This window comes from Hemicordylus capensis, chromosome 12 (assembly GCF_027244095.1).
Source record: "Hemicordylus capensis ecotype Gifberg chromosome 12, rHemCap1.1.pri, whole genome shotgun sequence".
Classification (NCBI taxonomy): domain Eukaryota; kingdom Metazoa; phylum Chordata; class Lepidosauria; order Squamata; family Cordylidae; genus Hemicordylus; species Hemicordylus capensis.
The window spans coordinates 14219311-14239865 of NC_069668.1; the positions used below are offsets into that span (position 1 = coordinate 14219311).

The 20555-nt window shown below is 45.1% G+C and overlaps 1 protein-coding gene across 9 annotated transcripts in view; it reads right to left on the minus strand.

Annotated features, from left to right (window-relative positions):
* The window catches only part of LOC128336198 (leucine-rich repeat-containing protein 37A2-like), a 46480-nt gene extending 27556 nt beyond the window's left edge, over nt 1-18924 (minus strand). For 5 of the 9 annotated variants that reach the window (XM_053275487.1, XM_053275488.1, XM_053275483.1 and 2 more), the window contains exons 1-8: nt 18589-18924; nt 15508-15567; nt 12529-12600; nt 10863-10943; nt 6148-6219; nt 5270-5344; nt 3675-3793; nt 660-860 (exon numbers count right to left, since the gene is read on the minus strand). In XM_053275487.1, the coding sequence (XP_053131462.1) occupies nt 660-860; nt 3675-3793; nt 5270-5344; nt 6148-6219; nt 10863-10943; nt 12529-12600; nt 15508-15567; nt 18589-18869 (961 nt within the window). In that variant the 5' untranslated portion in view covers nt 18870-18924. The remainder of the gene's footprint in view (nt 1-659; nt 861-3674; nt 3794-5269; nt 5345-6147; nt 6220-10862; nt 10944-12528; nt 12601-15507; nt 15568-18588) is intronic. The other 4 variants (XM_053275484.1, XM_053275485.1, XM_053275486.1 and 1 more) reach the window with 4 other exon arrangements.
* Between the last annotated feature and the right edge of the window lie 1631 nt (nt 18925-20555).

A 20555-nucleotide genomic window follows, 5' to 3' on the forward strand; every position in this document is an offset into this window, starting at 1 on the left:
GTCAGGCCTGCTCAGTTTTGGCCCCCTTGCTGTTTTTGAACTACAGCTCCCATAATCCCCCATTACAGTGGCCAATAGCCAGGGGTTATGGGAGTAGTAGGCCAACTACTACTGCAGGAGGGCCGAAGTTGAGCAGGCCTGATCTAAGATCTTCTAACTGGAGAAGACAGGAACTGAACCTCTTGCATGTAAGCCATGTGCCCTCCCACCAAGCTATGCCCCCCTGCCACCATGGCTGGAGTTGGGAGCTGGCTGGCAGAGATCCTAAGAGGATTCTGGAGAAAAGCAGTTTTTGGTTTCAGGATGATGTTTTGCTTTGGGGGCAAAGTTACTGTACATCCAGCACTGCTTGCATCTATGCTGGCTTGACTGATTGACATGTTTCGGAATGATAAGTACTCGGCCAGTCAAGTCAGCAGCGTCATTATCCACCATGATGGAAGCGGTCAACAAGGGGAAGCTAGTTGTGGACTGCATAAGAGACCGCTTCCAAGCAGACCGGCGTGCTACTTGGCGCGGTCCCCCTTGCCTGCCCCTCTTATCTTCTGTAACTTGTTCTCTGAGTGCCATCTGTAGCAAATTGGCCAGCATGCACAGCTTTTTCAGTTCAGACGTGTCATTCCACTTGATTTGCAGGACCTTTTCAGGTTTCAGCTTACCTAATTCCTGGACCGATTTCAAAAGGTGTGGGTTGAGTTCACCTAAATTGGTGTTTCTCTGCCTCACGGTGACCTTCATTGTTATGTTGCTGTGTAAAAGTTTCTCAGGCACAATGTTCAGTGTACTGCTGGCATTCAGCTTCCTGGTTTCCAATGCCTTCATGACTTCTTTTTGCATCCTGTTCAAAGCCTCATCTTTCTCTGCTCAGAAAAAAGAAGAAAGGAACATTATCATCCAAAGTCCAGAGGCACTTGATGCTCAGATTAGCACGTTGCAAGAAGAGAAGTTGTAAAGGGACAAATGTATTAGTGCATATCATCCTGTCAATTACATGCAGAGCAAGGATGCAACAGTTAGCAAGAAAACAAACTAACAGGATTTCCCAACAAATTGCATCGGTGCAGCAGGGAATTGCAATTTTTGATGCCCCTCCCCCTTCCTCAGGAAGTCCTCTGTGACACCCAGAAATATGTCCCTGATAATTGCACAGCCCTCAGGGACATGTTTTCAACTGGCACAGAGGGCTTCCAGGGGAAGACATCAAAAACTGCAGTTTCCCCACTACGGTTAGTTGAGAAGTTCTCTTAGGCTGCTTTCTTGCTGCACTGGGGCAGCTTTGCTCTATGTGTCAGCTAGTCAGTGCAGCAAATCATCCTGGATTTTTGGATGGTCAACCGATCTGCAAGGGAGGAAGAAGCTGTGGAACTCGTTTGCCTGGTCTAAGTGGCGGTGGGATTTAGGGTACAAGGAGAGCTGGAAACATTATGAATATATGAAGGCGGCTGCCTCATATGGAGTTGAGACCACTGGTCTATTTAGCCCAGTACTGAGTACTCTGATTAACAGATTTTCAAGATCTCAAGCAAACCGCACTTTCCGAGACGTACCATCTAAGTCAGGCCTGCTCAGTTTTGGCCCCCTTGCTGTTTTTGAACTACAGCTCCCATAATCCCCCATTACAGTGGCCAATAGCCAGGGGTTATGGGAGTAGTAGGCCAACTACTACTGCAGGAGGGCCGAAGTTGAGCAGGCCTGATCTAAGATCTTCTAACTGGAGAAGACAGGAACTGAACCTCTTGCATGTAAGCCATGTGCCCTCCCACCAAGCTATGCCCCCCTGCCACCATGGCTGGAGTTGGGAGCTGGCTGGCAGAAATCCTAAGAGGATTCTGGAGAAAAGCAGTTTTTGGTTTCAGGATGATGTTTTGCTTTGGGGGCAAAGTTACTGTACATCCAGCACTGCTTGCATCTATGTCCTTGCTTTGTGATCTCTGTGTGCTTGTTTCTGCACCCCGCTAAGTGACCCCCAAATTCCAAGAAAGATGCCTTCTGTGAGAATGTCCAGGTTGCAGTCTTAGTGTGCATATAAGGTACTTTCCAGACACAATCAACTCTGTGAAGCTGAAAGCTTCTGCATAAGTTCAGAGTGGGTTCTTACTGATTGTACAAATGTTCCCAATAGCTTCTAAACTGCTTTCTATGAAGATCTTATTCTCTGACTACACACTGATCAAAGACCTTGCTCTATTTTCTCAGCAGCACCTGCCAGCCAATGCTTTCAGTCACCACATTGTAAAAGAACGGAATGCAAGAGCTGGCCAACAGGTGGTGCTGAGAAAATAGCACAAGGTCTGTGAGCAGTGTGTGGCCTGAGAATAAGAAGCAGCTACTAAGAAGCAGCATGGAAGCCTATGGGAGTATGTGTAGTGTCAGTAAGAATCCACTTAAACGTGTACCATTTATTGCTGCTGGAAGCAGCATAAATCTCAGCTTTATTTGTTTTAAAGGAAGTTTCTAGCTGTTTGAAAATCTATAAGTGTTACTGGCAAAATCACAACAAAGAGCCTTGTAGCTATATTAACACAATGGAGAGAGAGAGAGAGAGAGCGAGAGAGAGAGAGAGAGCGCCACCTGCCATCTCTTCCCCAGTTGCTCATTCTGTCTCTCAACAGCATAGTGGGGAAGACGGTTTTCTCTCCGGGAAAAGAGAGAACAGGAGTGTGGTCCAAGGAACCAGAGAGACCAGGGGACCCAGGGCTGTAGTTTCATGGATCCTGGTCCAACAAAAGCAATACGCATGTGACTGCTGAATCAAGCAGCATGGCCAATGTGGACAGAGGTAGAACATGAATGGGGATACTGAGCAGCAAAGAAACATGTGCCTTGACAGCAGACCAGACAGCAGCGATATAGGAAGATGCTGAAAGGCATCATTTCATCCTGCATGAGAGATGGCCCTGGTAAACCCCTCCTGTATTCTACCAAAGAAAACCACACGGCTCTGAGGTCTCCAGGAGTCAACACTGACTCGACGGAGCAACTTTACGTTTACGTTACACCTGCTGGTTAGGATGAAGCTCTCCTGCCCAGATATCGCTTAGCAGATTATCACTCCTCACCCCACACCTTGTTTTTTAATGACACATGATCAGTAAGTGGGAGCGTGGAAGGTTACAGAATATAGATAGGTTGCTTCTCTGACCCAAGGAGTGATCATGTGAGCTGCCCTAATGTCTGTTTGCCCTTCAGTTCTTCAGTAAGTATTAACAAGTTTGTTTGCTTGTTGTAAAAAGAACTTACTCTTGCTCTCTTACTGGTTTGGCAATCAAAGCTGAAAAATAATTAGAGTCCCAGGCAGCTAACTCCCGCAAACCCCCCCCCCCCCCACCCAGAAAAGGATAGTAAGGGCCTCTAGAAAGTATTGCCCTTACACTCTCAGAGGTCACTCTGCCCAACTTAGAATCATGGAGGAAGGATACATATTTTGGGCCAAGGGAAGGACTCCAGAAATCAAAGCAAAGGTCCAAAAATTATTTCATCTCCAAAAAGAGACATTTGCAGACCTACTTTGATTTTTGTGCAGTTTGGGTCATTGCCATTTGAGGTGTTCTTTCTTAGTACATTCTGCCGATGAGCTCATTTTGCAACATTTTTTCCCTGCTTAGAGGGAAAATTGTGGAATGCTCTTTAATATTCAAAACAATACAGAATTTCATAAACTACCGCAGGCCTACCGCAGAGAGTTTCGTTTGTGGTACATGTGTCGGTGCAGTCCAACTTTATCGTATCAGACAAAACTTCAATGTCATCCTTCATACGGCAAAGACAGCAGAATATCTTGTTAGGCAAGATGCTGTGGAGGAAAAAGACAGAACTCCTCACAGTCTCTTGGCATGTCTTGCAGAGAGGACAGTAACTGGCAACCCCCACAACAAATCCAGTCCTTCCAAGAGGGTGCCATGCCAACCCACACTTTTGGGCCTCTCCACATATCCCCCACATCTCTTCAGAAAATGTTTCTAACTCAAAACTACCCTATGAAGGGATATTCCCATCTCCATATACTGATGAAGGTTGAGCTGACTTTGCTGTGAGGGAGATATTATCTTCCTCCCTTTGCTGTGAGGGAGATAATATTCTCCCTTTGCTGTGAGGGATAATAATTTCTGATGAAATGATTTCTTGCCGAAGAAGTATGAAGCTGCTTTATACTGTGGCAAATCCTTGGCCTCTTGAGTCCAGTGCTTTCTAACTCTAACTGGCAATGGTTTTTCAGTGCTTCAGATGGAGGTCTATCCTAGCTCTGTTCCCTGAGATTATTTTAACTGGAAATGCCAGAGAGTGAATCTGGGACCCTGCATGTGCAAAGCTCTGTCATTAAGCTATGGCCCCACTCCATTTGTGTTTGAGTGCTGGTGAGGGAAAGCACACAGCCTGTGAAGGAGAAGAAGGAAGGAACCCTTTTTTAATGAAGAGATATTTCTGGAGAAGACACAACTGGGAGATGTCTCAACATGATGCCCAAAGATACTCATTACTTTAGCTAAGTGGTTTTCAAACTTTTTACCATCAGGGAATCTTTTCTGGGTTTTTGTCTCCTGCAGACTCCCTGCATATCTGCCACACAACATCTCTGTGTTGCAGAGGATTCTGGGGAATGTTCCTGCACTCCTTCAACCCACACAGGGTGCTGGCCAGGGCTGTTGCCCTCACCATTGGTCCACACAAACTGAGCGTACAGCTTACAACACACCCAACAGTCCTGTAGCTCCATATTTCAGGGGGAAGTTTGGTAGTGGTAGACAAGCTTCAGGCAGTGATGTCATTGCAAAGTCAGAAGTGGAGGCACTCTCCATGACAGCCCCCATGGCCATGCACACCCCAACAGTCAGAGAAGCCAAGTAAGAAGTACCTGCGCTCCGTCCCTGTGCGTCCCCCCCTTCACTATACCCCCGGCTTAAGGGAAGCTTGTCTGTCACTTCTGACCACCTCGCTGAGAAGCCCCTGTCAAGTTTCTGAGGAATGCCTGTTCCCTAAACTACCACTCTAGCATGACTTCCATTCCCACAGCAAAACTTGATAACATGTTGGGCAAGAAGTGTGGATTGGCTAGCAACTTGGTAGCAGTGTGAGTATTGGTAAACCGTCCTCCTCGCAGGAAAAACTACAGCCTCTGAAGTTGCCCCTATCTACCTACTTGGAGGGCTGAGGAGGAGGAGGAGGAGGAGGAGGTGTGGGTTAGAGCAAGGCTGACTCCCTGTTTCCAGTTGTCTCTTTTCTTTTCTTGTTTGGCAACCAGCAAAAGGGAAAGGGTGTAGATAGTACTTACAGAGTCTTCAATTGCTGGGAGGTCTGGAGCAGGTCCTCTAATATCTTTGGGGTCATTTCTGTAGAACTAAGGTTTCTGAAATAAGGACAGAGAGTTTTTGCAATGCCAATGCCAGATATCATGAGATCCAACAGAGAAAGCCAGTGTGGTGTAGCAGAAGTAATGTCTAGGGAGACCCAATTTCTTGAAGCTTGTTGGGTTTGCTGCTTTCAAACCACACAATTCCACATCAGGCAGAATGGAAAAGGGAGAAAGCATCATGGCTTAGCTCTGGAGTACTGTTTATTCAACAGTACTAAAGAAAAGAGTGCTTCAAAGCACATGCAGGGTGTATTTCCTTCACCACTGAGTAACCAGCTTCAGCCTGCCCTGAAATCATGCCTCCGACCAGCAAGCTGGACCTCCAGTACCAAATGCATGAGGGCTGATCTAATTTATTTGGTGATGACACAAAAGCAGCCTGCACATGATCAAAGGAGCTTAATTCATTATCATTAATTCTTATATTCCAGGCACAAAATCTTGGCTGAAAACAAACTTGGCAATCTGCACATACTTCAAGAAACTCTCTTTATTTATTTATTTATTATTATTATTATTATTATTATTATTATTATTATTATTATTATTTCATACATTTTAGAGTTGAAGTCCTGCATTAAAAACAGGATACAGGGATGTGCCGTATACCCTGCATATACTCAGAGGCACTTTCACATAGTCAGAAATGTACCCTCAGATTTTACCATGACAAAAAAAATATGGGAAAGGTCTGATGAGTTCTTCTGGACCACACAGTGGCCCTGAAGAGGAGTGTCTGTCCAAGATGCAGAAAAATCAGTGATCATGGTAATAACTAATTCATTTCTGGTACTTACAGAAGCTTCAGTGAGGGAAGCCTGTAAAAACTGGCATCATCAATGACTTTCAGCGGATGATGGTTGAGAACCCTGCAGTGGGGAGGAATTAGACCCATTGGTTACAAGCTTAGCAAAATGTGGGAAGGAGCTCCAGGAGGCAGGGGCGGATGAAGCCAAGTCAAGTCAAGTCATGTTTATTTACGGTCATAGACCAAAATTTACTTACATAATAATACACGTAATATAGTAATAATATATACATAATATAATCAGGATCATGGACTCATCCTAATCAGCAATTTCCCGTTAGCATAATCTGATTTACCATCTGTTGTCTAGCCTTCTTAGCTGCCTCACAGAACTTAGCAACTTTAAATGTTACTTCCTCCTTCTGATCTGAGAGCAGATAGTTGACGTAAAATGCATCTGTATGCCCTGGGAAATCAGTCAGTAAGGAGGAAATATAACAAGTTCATAAGTCCCTATAAAAAAGACAGCGGAGTAAGATATGAAAGATAGACTCCTGTTCTCCAGAGCCACAAGGACATAGTCTCTGTTCTTTTGGGATCCCTCTAAATTTACCTTCTAATTCAGCTGAAGGTAGCACATTAAATCTGGCCAATGTAAACATCCTGCGATATTTAGTGATAGTAATCTTACCCAGGTAATTCGCAGGTTTAGTATTATACATTTGTAAACCTAGGAAAACTTCTTTAGAATTAAAGATCGATCAGTCTGCATTTCCATATCATAGATCTGCTGCTTTAATATCAGTCACACTTGACAAAAACCCATTTCTAATAGACCATCCATGCTAAAGCCATATAAACTTATTTGGCGAGATATTGACTGCTTCCAGCTAGAATTAAATTTATCAATAAAAATTAAGTGAGCAAGGCCTGTAGAAAAGAAAGACAATCTCAACCAGAAGCTGAGAATGGAAAACCACATCCGGGCTTCCATCTTAGGCATGCCAGTTTCCATCCTCAATATTACATTGGGAACACATCTAGGGATCTGTAGAATAGATCTCAGAAAGTTTGTCTGAACTATCTCTAGTGGAGTGCAGTTAGTATATGGGCCCAACTGCGACCCATAAAGCAACCGAGATCAGGCTTTAGCTGTAAATAACTTAAGGGCAGCTGGTACAAATTGAGCCCCATCTTGGTGGAAATATGATTGGATGGCCAATGCCGATTTACGTGCATTTTGGGTAACATATTGCAGATGTGCTTGGCGTTTCGTAGAGGCCTGGAAAACAACCCCTAGATATTTAAAGGTCTTAACCTGTTCTAGTTTATGTCCAGCCAAAGACCATTTCAAGGTCTTTGGGTGTTTAGCAAAGGCCATAATTTTGGTCTTGCTATAATTATTTCCAGAGCGTATTCATGGCAAAAATTAGCCAGAGAGCAAAGCGCTCTACGGAGGCCGACAGGAGTCCGAGATAAAATTACTGCATCATCTGCATCAAGCAAAATATTAACCTGTCTACTGGCCAATTTAGATGGATGGAAAGATGGATTAGTAATAATATCCACAATGGGGTTAATATAATAATTGAAAAGAGCTGGGGCAAGTATACAGCCTTGCCTCACTCCTCGAAAGGTAGGAATTACTTTAGTGAGGATTCCAGCTGAGCTACATCGAACCTTCAGACGTGAGTTCTTGTGAAGTTTATATATTAAAAGTAGCAGACGTCGATCAATAGAGGAGTTAAACAGTCTCTCCCATAATTTATCTCTGGATATGGAGTCGAATGCTGATTTAAAATCCACAAAGGCAGCAAAAAGAGTGGAACGGGGTAGATTAGAATATTTCTCCGCTAGATGTTGTAAGACTAAAGCATGCTCAATAGTAGAATGATTGGCCCTAAAGCCTGCCTGCTCATCAGCCAGCACCTGCTCTTTGTCCATCCAATCCTGGAATTTATTAAGTAGGTGAAATGCATACATTTTGCCAATAACATTAAGAAGGCTGATAGGGCGATAATTAGATGGCAAATGTCTTTGGTCTCTCTTATATATAGGAATTACAATTGCCAATCCCCATTCACTAGGGGGCGAGGTCGTCTGATCAATTGCTGTAAACAGAGAGGCTAATACCGGCAGCCACCAATCCATATTATTCTTGATGGCCTCTACCGGCAAATTATCTGAGCCGGGGGCCTTACCAGTTTTAAACTGATTCACTATTGAAGCAATCTCTGTACATGTTACTGGGGTCCACTCAGCTAATAAGTTAGGGTCCAGTTCCTGTTCTATTTGTAAAAATGTTGTAGTTGCTCCCTCTCTGGCATATAGAGCACGGAAATATTCAGTCCATTCTCCAACAGGTATATAAAAAGATGGCGGGGAAGGTCTGAATTTAGAAGAGAATGATACCAAAGACCAAAACAAAGACACGTTTTTAGCCTGTGCGGCACAGATAAGACGCTGCCAATCTAGCCTTTTGGCCTCCCTTTTTTTTTTTTTGCAAGTAAAATTTTATAAAATATTTTTTTAACAATCAGATCTTGAGAAGTGACCTGATTAGAGTTAGATCGATAAAGATTGTAAGAGTTAATAAGATCCGTTTTTGCTGCACGGCATTCGTAATCAAACCACGGCTGGGAAAATCCAGCACGGGGCTTAGTGTTTTTAGAATTGTTAGCAGTTAAAATTGGGTAAAAAGAGCATACTAGATTATTATAATTTTCCATTAAAATAGGACTATCTGTAGCATCTGTCATCTTAGCACGGTATTGCATGCAAGCCTCAGTCTTGAAGTGGCTAGTAACACGTTCATTTAACTGAGAGGTCCATTTAAGTCATCTGGGCTGGGGGCGGATGAAGCTATTTGCCGCCCATAGGGGACCATAGATTTTCCGTCCCAAGAAGGGTTCCCCTTTACAAGTAAAGGGCTTGGGGGGGAGGATTAAATCTACTTTTAAAATGTTTTCAGCCCATTTCAGGCCTTGTGTGCATGTGTGCAGAGAGGCCCCCAAACCCGACCTGTCATTTGAGAGGTAGGTGGGCCTGTGGGAGGAGCTCTCACCGCCATCTCCACCACCATCCTGCCACATGCATGTACGAAGACGGCCTGATGACCTGTCGTGTTTTGGGAGGCAGGCGGGCCCACTAGGAGCTCTCGCTGCCTTCGGACAGCGGCGGTATAACAAGTTTTCAAAGTAGATTCAACTTTCCCCTGCCCCCCAAATGCAAGTGGCAGAGTAATGTCACTTGAGGAGTAATGCTACTCCTCAAAATTTGCCGCTGTAGGCAAGTGCCTTCTTTGCCTATGTGTTAATCCACCACTGCCAGCAGGTTACAAATGGCAGGCTAGTCCAAGATACAGTATGTTGTCGTGCCCCAATTAGATGCACTGTGCAGATCAACCGTCTCTCCTCGGTATCTTCAGAGACACTGGGAGGCAAATCCCATGTGTGTGTTTGTGTGTGTATAGCCCAATCCAGATTGGGACTGTAGTGGGGCTAAAGGGTTATAAACCCCCCCCACCCCACCCCCAATGTAATGATCCATTTCTAGACCAGCCCCACTCCCACTCCCAGGTGCTCATTAGATAATAAAAAGCAAACACCCCAGGACCAAACAAACATGTCAACTGTGCTGTTGAGTCGGTGTTGACTCCTGGCGGCCACAGAGCCCTGTGCTCGTCTTTGGTAGAAGACAGGAGGGCTTGCTAGTCAAGTCATTTTCCTGCCGCGTCATGTGGTTTAGCCCAAGGTGTGTGTGGGTAGGTGGACCAGCAATGTGTTTGTGAGCTAGTGACTTTTGAGGACTGAAAGCCTGCCAGGCACACCACACAGGCCCACAGACAGGCAAGAGCCTTGTATGAGCTACATCCTCCCTAGATTTGATCAGTGTTGGCCAGATCACTCGAGCTGGAGGCTTGCTGGTGGCTCGGGGACAGGCTGCTGCCCTTGCACATGTGCCAGCCATGCCCCCTGTATCAGCGTCAGATGCACACCGACACAGGGAACATGCTAGCTCTGGGAAGGGGGGGCATGTGGCTAGGGGGGACATGCGGTGCCTTCTCTGCTCCCAGCCAGCACTTTGTTCGCCAAATGGATGCTTTCTTCCTCTCTCTCTCGCTTGGAACGAGAGTTTCATTCACTGGCTAGGTGTAAGAGGGGGTGGGGGACACCGTGGTGGCCCCAGACACAGTGGCACAGGGACATTGGTCTCTCCTTGTCCAATGGTGGCACCATCCCTGGGCCAGATGCTTAGTCAATCTCCTTCTGAGCTGATGCCTACATACCCACATCGCAGGTTTTGACGCATCATTTTCGAGCCTAGGTTTCCAGCCCTGGCATCAGCGGTTAATAACTTCTCACAAGAGAGAAGCACTGGAGGAAGCCTCCTTCAAAGCTGTAGCTTCTGACTGAAAAACCCGTTTCTTTAACCTCCCATATATCCAGGCAGACTGTGGTTACTGAGTGGCAAGAGAGCTGCTCTCCGCACAAGTTCAGAGGCCCTCTTTTCATTATACACCGGCTAGAGATTTACATATCTCTACCTATCTATCTCATCGCTGTACACCGGGAGAGATACATATCAGGCAGTATAAAAATATGATAGATAGATAGATAGATAGATAGATAGAGCCATATGCTACATCTTCTAAGGTTGAACTCTGCCATTCAAGAGAGTTGGGGGGAGGGGTGAACCCTACCTGGGGTCCAACAAAGTACCTTATTTAACAGATTGGCTATTTTCACATTTGCATTCACTTACATCTTGAGCAAAAACTGCATTCCATGCCGGGCCTCGAATGCCCCAGGAGTGAGCTTCTCAATAAGATTGCCGCTGAGGTCTCTGGAAACAAGCATTGTGCACAGGATTTTGCAGTGTACAAAATAAGCATTACATTTTAATATTTTTTAAAAGGTAGATGGGATAGGAAAAACTATCTTTCCTTTGATATTCCTGTCTGATGGTAGAGGTCAAATTGCTACATGAAGCCCCTGCAGCAAAGTATGAGGGTGGTGTCCTTTCCAGTGGGGCAGCTGGCCTTCTCAACTCTTCTGTCCAAAGACCCTTTCCTAACTCCCTCAGCTAGTCGTGCTCATTCATCTCCTGTCTGAAGCTCCAGTGCCTATTTCTAAGATGAAGAAGAGGGCCATTGTTTAAGCTGCCTGGAAGCCAGGCTCTCGGACTCTGGCAATCTTGGGCTCACGGGAAGCCCTGCCTTCTACAGATGCTCAGCAACACTTTGGTATGACTTCCCATTCCCCAGGGCTCAGCTCTGGCACTAAGAGTAGTTCGTTAGTTAAATGTATAACATCTTCCACAAAAAGATGTTTTCAAGGCAGCAGTTACAATGAATAAAACAATTTAAACACAACAGGGGGGGGGGGGGGAAACCACAAGATTAAAGCAGGGAAGTGGGAGAGCCAGTGTAGTGCAGTGGTTAAAGCCCTGGACTCGGACTGGAGGGACCTGGGTTCAAATCCCTGTTCAGCCATGAAACTCACTGGGTGATTCTGGGCCAGTCACTTTTCCCTCAGTCTAACCTACCTCACAGGGTTGTTGGGAGGATAAACATTACCATGTATACTGCTCTGGGCTTCTTAGGGAAAGAGCGAGATATAAAAATACAAATAAAATAAAATTTCAGAACTAGGCAGGCTAAAAACAAGTCAGCTGTTATTTCAAAAGGCCTTGGAAAACATAAAGGTCTTTGCCTGGTGGCTAAAGGACAAGGAACATAGGAAGCTGCCATATACTGAGTCAGACCAGTGGTCTATCTAGCTTAGTATTGTCTACACAGACTTGCAGCGGCTTCTCCAAGGTTGCAGGCAGGAATCTCTCGCAACCCTCTCTTGGAGATGCCGGGGTGGGAACTTGGAACCTTCTGCTCTTCCCAGAGCGGCTCCATCCCCTGAGTGGAATATCTTACAGTGCACACACTTCTAGTCTCCCATTCATACCCAACCCTGCTTAGCTAAAGGGGACAAGTCATGCTTGCTACCACAAGACCAGGTACCAAGTGAGCCTTCTCGCAGAGAGATTTCTGTAAACAAGGCATCACATATGAGAATAGATGCCAGGACTGAGATCTGACTCAGCCTTGCTTTTAGAACTCTGAGCGCAGTCCAGGAAAATGTAAAATCGTGATAAAGAAGCACATGCACAGTACACAGCATCACTCAGCAGTGAGTAACCCAACCCCATACAGACCCGGAATTATGGGCCAAAGCGTCCACACTTAGAAACTGTGGCCCCTAGCAGCAGGCCTGACCCCCAGAACCCTCGTCGTTTTAGAAATGGTTGTGGGGGGGGAACTGCTTCTAGGGCAGAAGCTTGGGAGATGGAGGCCCAGAGCCTCAGGGTGGAAACCTAATCCATCCGTGCTCCCCCATCCCATCCCCATTTAGTGTCTTTATGCTTAATGACTTACATAAGCTGCACAAACGGGACAGCTTCACGTGAATTCATCTCAATGGTCTGGATTGCATTACTTGACAAGTCCCTGTTTAAAAGAGCACATAGCAATGATTAAACTAGGGAGACTACAAAGGTGTGTCCAGCTCCACCTTTCTCCCTCAGCTCATCTGTTTTGTCTTTTCTCATCCACTGCCACTGGCCTGGACTGGTCAGCTTTAATAGAGGTCAAGAATCTACCAGTAGTGGCTCGTGAAGCGCCGCTTGGGGGGGCGGGGGGGGGGGGCGGGAGGCATCTTTAAGGGGAAAGAAAGTTGCTGCTTATCTCCACAGCGTGCCTCCCAGCAGCCCCTGCAGCGGGGAATCGTCACCACCACTCACCTGGCTAATGGCGGGGCTCGGCTCCCTTTATGCCAGGTGAGTGGCGGCGGTGATTCCCCGCCGCAGGGGCTGCTGGGAGGCATGCTGCCGAGGAAAGCAGCAACTTTCTTTCCCCTTAAAGATGCCTCCCGCCGCCCCCCGCGGCCCGCTCACGAGCCGCTACTGTGTTGGAAATTCTCTGTGGTGAGAGAATCCCTTTCTCATTAGAGCAGAGTGCACAGAGGCACAACACAGCAGAAATTTAGTTAGGCATGCGTGTATGCTGAGAGTAAAGTAACTTGGAGCCAATTCATAGTTTCCAATCAATATAAAAGGCATTTATTAAGGAACTCCATTCTAGATAGGAAAGTGAGGAGTTAGGATCTCTAATCTATCTATCTAGCTGGATGCAGATGGATTCTGCATCTTCTCTGCACATATGGTGCAGGGAGAGAGGCTTGCCATGTTGCAAGGTAGAAGGGCAGGTAGGGAAGAGAGAGAGAGAAAGGAAGTTAGTCCCTAAGAGTAGCAATCTACATTTCAAAGGGATAGTGTCAGAGCAGTGGAGAAGGGATGACCAATGTCTTGACGCTCTAGCCCTCTGACTTACTAGTCTGTCCTCCACTGTCTGAGACAAAGAGACAGCGCAAAGTCCTTTAACTTCCAACAATCGACACAACCCCAAACTGAACAGATCTTCCATGCTCCTGCTCAGAACTGCATGTATGGGTGTCCAGTTTGGCTTTGAGGCTCAGCAAACAAGGCATTGCTAGAAACTTGGGAGCCTGGCATGAGAATGTAATTCTCCCCGAGTTTGTTTCAATTCTGCTCTGTAGCCTCCATCCAAATAAAACGATTTGCACACCTCAGTAGTGTTGAAATCCTCACTGCCAACTGACCAGAAAGAAAAAAAACTGCTTGGCCCCCTCTCATACTCGTAATAGCAGCTTGGTCTGCAGAAATTAGCAGGTGAAGCATTTAATGGCATGGAGACAAATATCATTACCTGCAAGGTCAGCAGAGCAAGCACTGTTAAAGGCATAAGAGCAAGGGCCACTAAGAAAGCTGGCCACTCTCTCGGATATCATGTGGAGTACAGTTAGACCCACTGATTTCAAATAGAGCGAGGCATGCCTGACTGTCAGGAGGGCTGATGTTAGCAATTACAAAGGAACTAAGGGGAAGTGGCTGCAATTCAGGTTGCGATGAGAAAAAGAGATAATAATCTCTCTCGGCCTCCCACAATTAGCCAGCTCCCCAACATATATAGGACATCCCCAATAGCTCACAATTCTTCAATTGGTTCTTGGCAACTGTAATCATCTATGTTTGGGTTGAGATCTTAACCATACCTTATTTGGAATTTCCACTGAAATCAATAGAACAAAATTCTAAATAAACTTTAAAAAGAAAGAAAGACTGGAACGTTAATAGTTTTTTGTTTTGTTTTTGTTTGTTTGAAGTTCTAGAGCCATACAATTTCATTCTAGAAATCCACACTAAGCGACAGTTTGGTTTACACCCACAAAGAAGTTTAGTGTTAATCATTCATAATTGGTATGGTATGTATAATCTCATTTACCATCATGATGACCATGTCAGGGTGGCTCACTGGCAATCCCATTTGCTGAGTCCATTTTAACTAGCAGGAAAAGCAAAGGCAAGAGTAACTTGCCCAAGGTCAAACAGTTCGTTTGTGCCAGAGCTGCATTTTCTAGATGGAAATCCAGAGTTCTACAATGCAGGATTGCCCTGTCTAAGCTGGAAGGGGCCAACTTCTGTCTTCTCAAGGGCCAATCTATTCCCCAGGTGGTGGTCAGTATGGCCGGGAAAAATATGAAAGTTGGAGTATATTTTCCTGCACAACTTGATCCCATCATGAGTGGGCAGGCTCCAAAATAAAGCTGGTGTCATCTAGCAGAAAAGGCTCCCTAGATATGAAACCGATGCATTCAGACACAATGTTGCAACATAACGCTTGGCAATGTAACATTCATGCACACAAGAACTGCACAAAGGTAGTTGCACAAAGTGGAAAGAATGGTTGTCAATTGCACAACCCTGTTTGCACAATTCTTGCATTTAGTGAAGCAGTGCTCTTGTGAAACTGCTCAAACATTACACGGCAAAGCACATATCACCTTGTGCAGTATGTCAGCTACTAATGTGTTCTAGACATGCTACATCCAAGATCAGAGACAGATGTAATTGCATAGAAGAGTTCTGTTTCTTATGAGTTGAAAAGATTGTTATTTTCGTTATGCAGGAAACTGTCAGCAAACCTTTTATCATGATGAAAATATTGTAAGGCCACGTAAAAATTGCCCTGGGAACTGGCAACAGTTCCAGTTGGCCATCTTTGGTCTCCATATGTAGAGTCAGCATATTAGCCACTTTACTGCAAGACTCGACCGAGTGCCAGACTAGGTTAGAGAAGAACCTTATCATGACATCTGAAATAGCTGTGTCCTGATCTGGATCAAGACCACAGTGAGGGAGGGGGCTTAGCCCATGCCCCCTATGCTGACAAAAATCTGCCCTGCCGCCATTTACTCTGGGAAGGAAATCACATATGGGTGCGCAGTTTTGACCCAGAGAGTCAGCAATCACAGTACTCCCAGAAAAGAGTGCTTACCGATGCGTACGTGAAAGTGAGCCCTCCTGAAGTTTGCTCAAACTGTTGCCATTGAAAGACCTGGAGAGGTGAAGGAAAGTTTGAGAACATCACACAGACAGGATCACAGCCTCTCTTTCTGTCTTAAGGGATTGGGCATAAGCATGATACTTTCATCCTGCACTCAAATTCCAGTCCAGCTGCAGTCATGAGCAACAAGTCTGGACAGAGATGTGCATCCCCTTTTACAGACGACAAAAGGGATCTAGCCAGTTCAATATCCAGCCTGAAGGAGTGCCACAGTGTGAATGCACACCTCCTTCCATGTCAATGACGCGTGCAGAAGGCTGCTTACAGGTATCAATCTCCTTTGCTGAATTGTGATGACAAATCTTTACGACCCATCCATATATTTGGGGTCTTGGAAATTGCATGCTTACATAATAACACCTCACACAAAATCTGAGATTTAAGCTTCTCCATCTCATCTTGAAGTCCCTACCCCCTTCCCCATTCTGAATGGACAGGTGAAACTCGAAAAATTAGAATATCGTACAAAAGTTCATTAATTTCAGTAATGCAAATTAAAAGGTGAAACTGATATATGAGATAGACGCATTACCTGCAAAGCGAGATAAGTCAAGCCTTAATTTGTTATAATTGTGATGATCATGGCGTACAGCTCATGAAAACCCCAAATCCACAATCCCAGAAAATTAGAATATTGTGAAAAGGTTCAACAGTAGGTTCCAGGTGTCCCACTCCAATCAGCTAATCAATCCATAACACCTGCAAAGGGTTCCTGAGCCTTTAAATGGTCTCTCAGTCTGGTTCATTAGGAATCACAATCATGGGAAAGACTGCTGACTTGACAGTTGTGCAGAAAACCATCATTGACACCCTCCATAAGGAGGGAAAGTCTCAAAAGGTAATTGCAAAAGAAGTTGGATGTTCCCAAAGTGCTGTATCAAAGAACATTAATAGAAAGTTATGTGGAAGGGGAAAGTGTGGAAGAAAAAGGTGCACAAGCAGCAGGGATGACCGCAGCCTGGAGAGGATTGTCAGGAAAAGGCCATTCAAAAGTGTTGGGGACTTTCACAAGGAGTGGACTGAGGCTGGAGTTAGTGCATCAAGAGCCACCACACACAGACGGATCCTGGACATGGGCTTCAAATGTCGTATTCCTCTTGTCAAGCCGCTCCTGAACAACAAACAAGGTCAGAAGCGTCTTACCTGGGCTCAAGAAAAAAAGAACTGGTCTGTTGCTCAGTGGTCCAAAGTCCTCTTTTCTGATGAGAGCAACTTTTGCATCTCATTTGGAAACCAAGGACCCAGAGCCTGGAGGAAGAATGGAGAGGCACACAATGCAAGATGCTTGAAGTCCAGTGTGAAGTTTCCACAGTCTGCGTTGATTTGGGGAGCCATGTCATCTGCTGGTGTTGGTCCACTGTGCTTCATTAAGTCCAGGGTCAACGCAGCCGTCTATCAGGAGATTCTGGAGCACTTCATGCTTCCTTCCACAGACAAGCTGTATGGGGATGCTGACTTCATTTTCCAGCAGGACTTGGCACCTGCCCACACTGCCCAAAGTACCAAAACCTGGTTAAATGACCATGGGATTACTGTGCTTGATTGGCCAGCAAACTCGCCTCACCTGAACCCCATAAAGAATCTATGGGGCATTGCCAAGAGAAGGATGAGAGACATGAGACCAAACAATGCAGAAGAGCTGAAGGCCGCTATTGCAGCATCCTGGTCTTCCATAACACCTCCTCAGTGCCACAGGCTGAGAGCATCCATGCCACGCCGCATGGAGGCAGGAATTGCTGCCAAAGGGGCCCAAACCAAGTACTGAATACAGATGCATGCTTATACTTTTCAGAGGTCTGATATTGTTCTATTGACAATCCTTGTTTTATTGGTATCATGTAATATTCTAATTTTCTGGGATTGTGGATTTGGGGTTCTCATGAGCTGTACGCCATGATCATCACAATTATAACAAATTAAGGCTTGACTTATCTCGCTTTGCATGTAATGCGTCTATCTCATATATCAGTTTCACCTTTTAATTTGCATTACTGAAATTAATGAACTTTTGCACGATATTCTAATTTTTCGAGTTTCACCTGTATATCTAATCAAAACGACAAAAGAGATTTCAGTATATTCTGCATTCATTCTTATTGTATTACCAAATGTCTCCCCCACCCCAAGCTCATACTCTCTGTGTTGCCCATGCTTTGAAAACTGTATCAATCTCCTGGGCAAATGTCGATCTAGTCATCTCCTCAGCATTCTGGCAAGAAAATATTAGTTCTGAGCTATCTACCAACTTAGGTTTAGCAAAATTTATCATGGTTAACGTTCAAAATTGTTGAGAACATAAAAGGAGCTCTCCCAACAGTCCAGCTTTGTTTTCCAATGGAATTCCCTGTTGAATCCCTGGGGGGGGGGGACGGACGGGGACAAGGGAATGAAGTTGAAATAGATATTCCTAAGTGGGATGCCTTCAAGTGGTGATTCCCAAGTGTCAGACCAAGTTTGTCTTTGTGCTTCTGTGCGTCTTATGTGTTTCCACCAGCCTCTAACAGCCCCTGGATTCCTCTTGAGGCAGGTCATCTGTGCCAAGAGCTTCCACCCTTAGGTCTCTAGATGTTGTTTGACTACAACTCCATTGTGTTGGCCATAATGGCCTTCACCATGGTGGCCTGGGGACGATGGGAGACAACATCTGGGGTCCCAAGGGTGGGAACTCCTCGATTTAGGCATTGGGTCAGTTTTCCCCTTGTAAACAGAGCACTGGGCTCCCTGTTTCCCCCAGCCCTTTGGCTCCCCTTCCCCATCTATGGCTGTTTTTGTGGTTCATACCATTTATCCTGCGATTCCCATTTCTTTCCTTTTTGAAATTGTTATTATTTAGGTGTAAACTGCTCTGCTTCCTTTGGCAGAAAAGAGGGGTATTAATTTTTTTTAAAAAGGCATCAGCCAAGCTACCTCGAAATAAGAAATATCTTATCCCACCTACATCACTCCTAATGAAAGGCTCTTCCTAAAAGGGTTCTATCCTCAGAGTTCTGGAAGTGGGGTTTAAGTACTCACAAAAAGGACATCGCTTTGGGAACGGGCACACGGTGGAGTCCAGAAGGACTGGTGACTCTCCAAAGTTTGAGGACTTCTATTGGGATACGGCATGGGTTTGAACAATTCCCTATGGCTGCTGCACCCAACTTATGGCTGTGGTGCCCAACTCGCATAAATAACTGCAAAAAGATCATTAAAACAAAATGAACAGTTGGGACACTGGCAGCAGGGCCCATACTATAGAGCATATCCATTTCTGCCATTTGTGGCACTTGTGACACTTGTACAAGTTGTGCCATTTCGTGCCTTTTTTGATAGCTGACGTCGGTTGGACATAAACCGGTGTCTGCACAGTCTGAGTGTTCCTCAGTGGCGACATCATTTTATCAGAACTCCGAGCATCACAGAACTGCCATGGCAACAATGGAGGCCCAAATGCACAGAGAATCAGCTGATGGGCTTGAGCTATTTGGAGCTGTTTGCTCTGCGGAGAACTGAATGTGAAACTAACACTCGTTGACTGACATACAGGGATCTGGATTGCATAAAGTGATTAGTGTGGTTGCCTTACAATTGGAGATTAGATTGGATTGCCTGGATGTTTGACCTCTCCCAGCTCTATCATATTCATTTTTATTTATCATCATCATCATCATTATTAATTTGATTTCTATACTAACTCAATCTCTACAGGCATGTTAACCACTGAAACAATATTACTGGAACTTGGTTAAGATTAGAAACCTTAACACACAACAAAACCAAAAACATGAAATGTCCACTCAGCATCATTTAGTTTAGCTTATAACCAGGCCAATATCGAAAGAAAACTCACATTTAAATGGAAGAAACACAACTGATTTTCTTTTTAGTAAGACATTTATTAGAAAAACAGAATAATTGGGGAGTGGGAGGGAAAACCCAAGCTTCATTTACATAAATACGTTAAGCCATCTGCTAGGGAAGTATCATTTCATAAAATTTTCACCCCAATCCACTTAACACAATAGAACCAGCTTCCAGATAATATAAAGTGCTTAGGAAGGGGCAGGTGCCCTTTCAAAGCACAGAGAGGAAAACTGAGCACAGGTGTAAAATATGCCCCCCCCCCCCAATACATGGACTCCTCAGACAAGACCTCTTCTTCTCCTTCAGGGTTTGGCTGTGAGAGTGACAAGTCAGTCACCTGGGGAGAAAAGAAAGGGCTTATAACTCTGTGGAGTCTGAACTACATCTGGGTTACTCAGATTTCACAGACTGAGGACAAAATGTCATCAATTCAAATCTCAGAAGTACAATCCTGTGTAGGGGGCTCTTTGCCTATGTGGCTTCCCTGCCTCAAAGTGGGTCAAGTGAGACCCCTGGTCTCTTAAAAAGACTTCTGGACCAGGCTTGTTCTGAGGAGGAAGGAAATTGGGGGCTTCATTCTCATAATCCTGGTGAACTGAGATTGCTGAGCCCTGTGAAGCTGGTTTTGAGAATGTTGATTTCCTAGGCAATTCTGGTCCAACCACTGTGGTTAACTCACATTTCACCAGGATCTGACAGCAGGAGACCAGGGAGTCCTCTCTCTGTGGCTCCAAGCATCTAACATTCAGCCCAACTAGCTCCGGCTATCTTCAGTCTACCTGCCCCTGAGGAACCTGTCCGTCCTTGGTCTAAGCACCTGACATAAACATACAGGTAGCTCATTTAATTGAAAGGTCCATGCATTCAAAGGAGAGAGAATGCTCATTCCCTAGTCACTCCTTCCAACTCATCAAGCGAAGATGTTCAAGAGCTGCGCTTGCTAGATCATAGCAACATGAGGCTCATCTGCGAATACATGAGATTAGGCTTCAATTTACCTGGATGAGACCTTTCAGTTCCTCTTCTGTTAAACAGTCAATGGGGTCTTCCTGGGGAGAGCTATACTCCACTGCCACTTTCTCATTCTCTGAAACAGACAAGTTAAGAAGGCCAAGTTTTAACAAATGAATATTTAA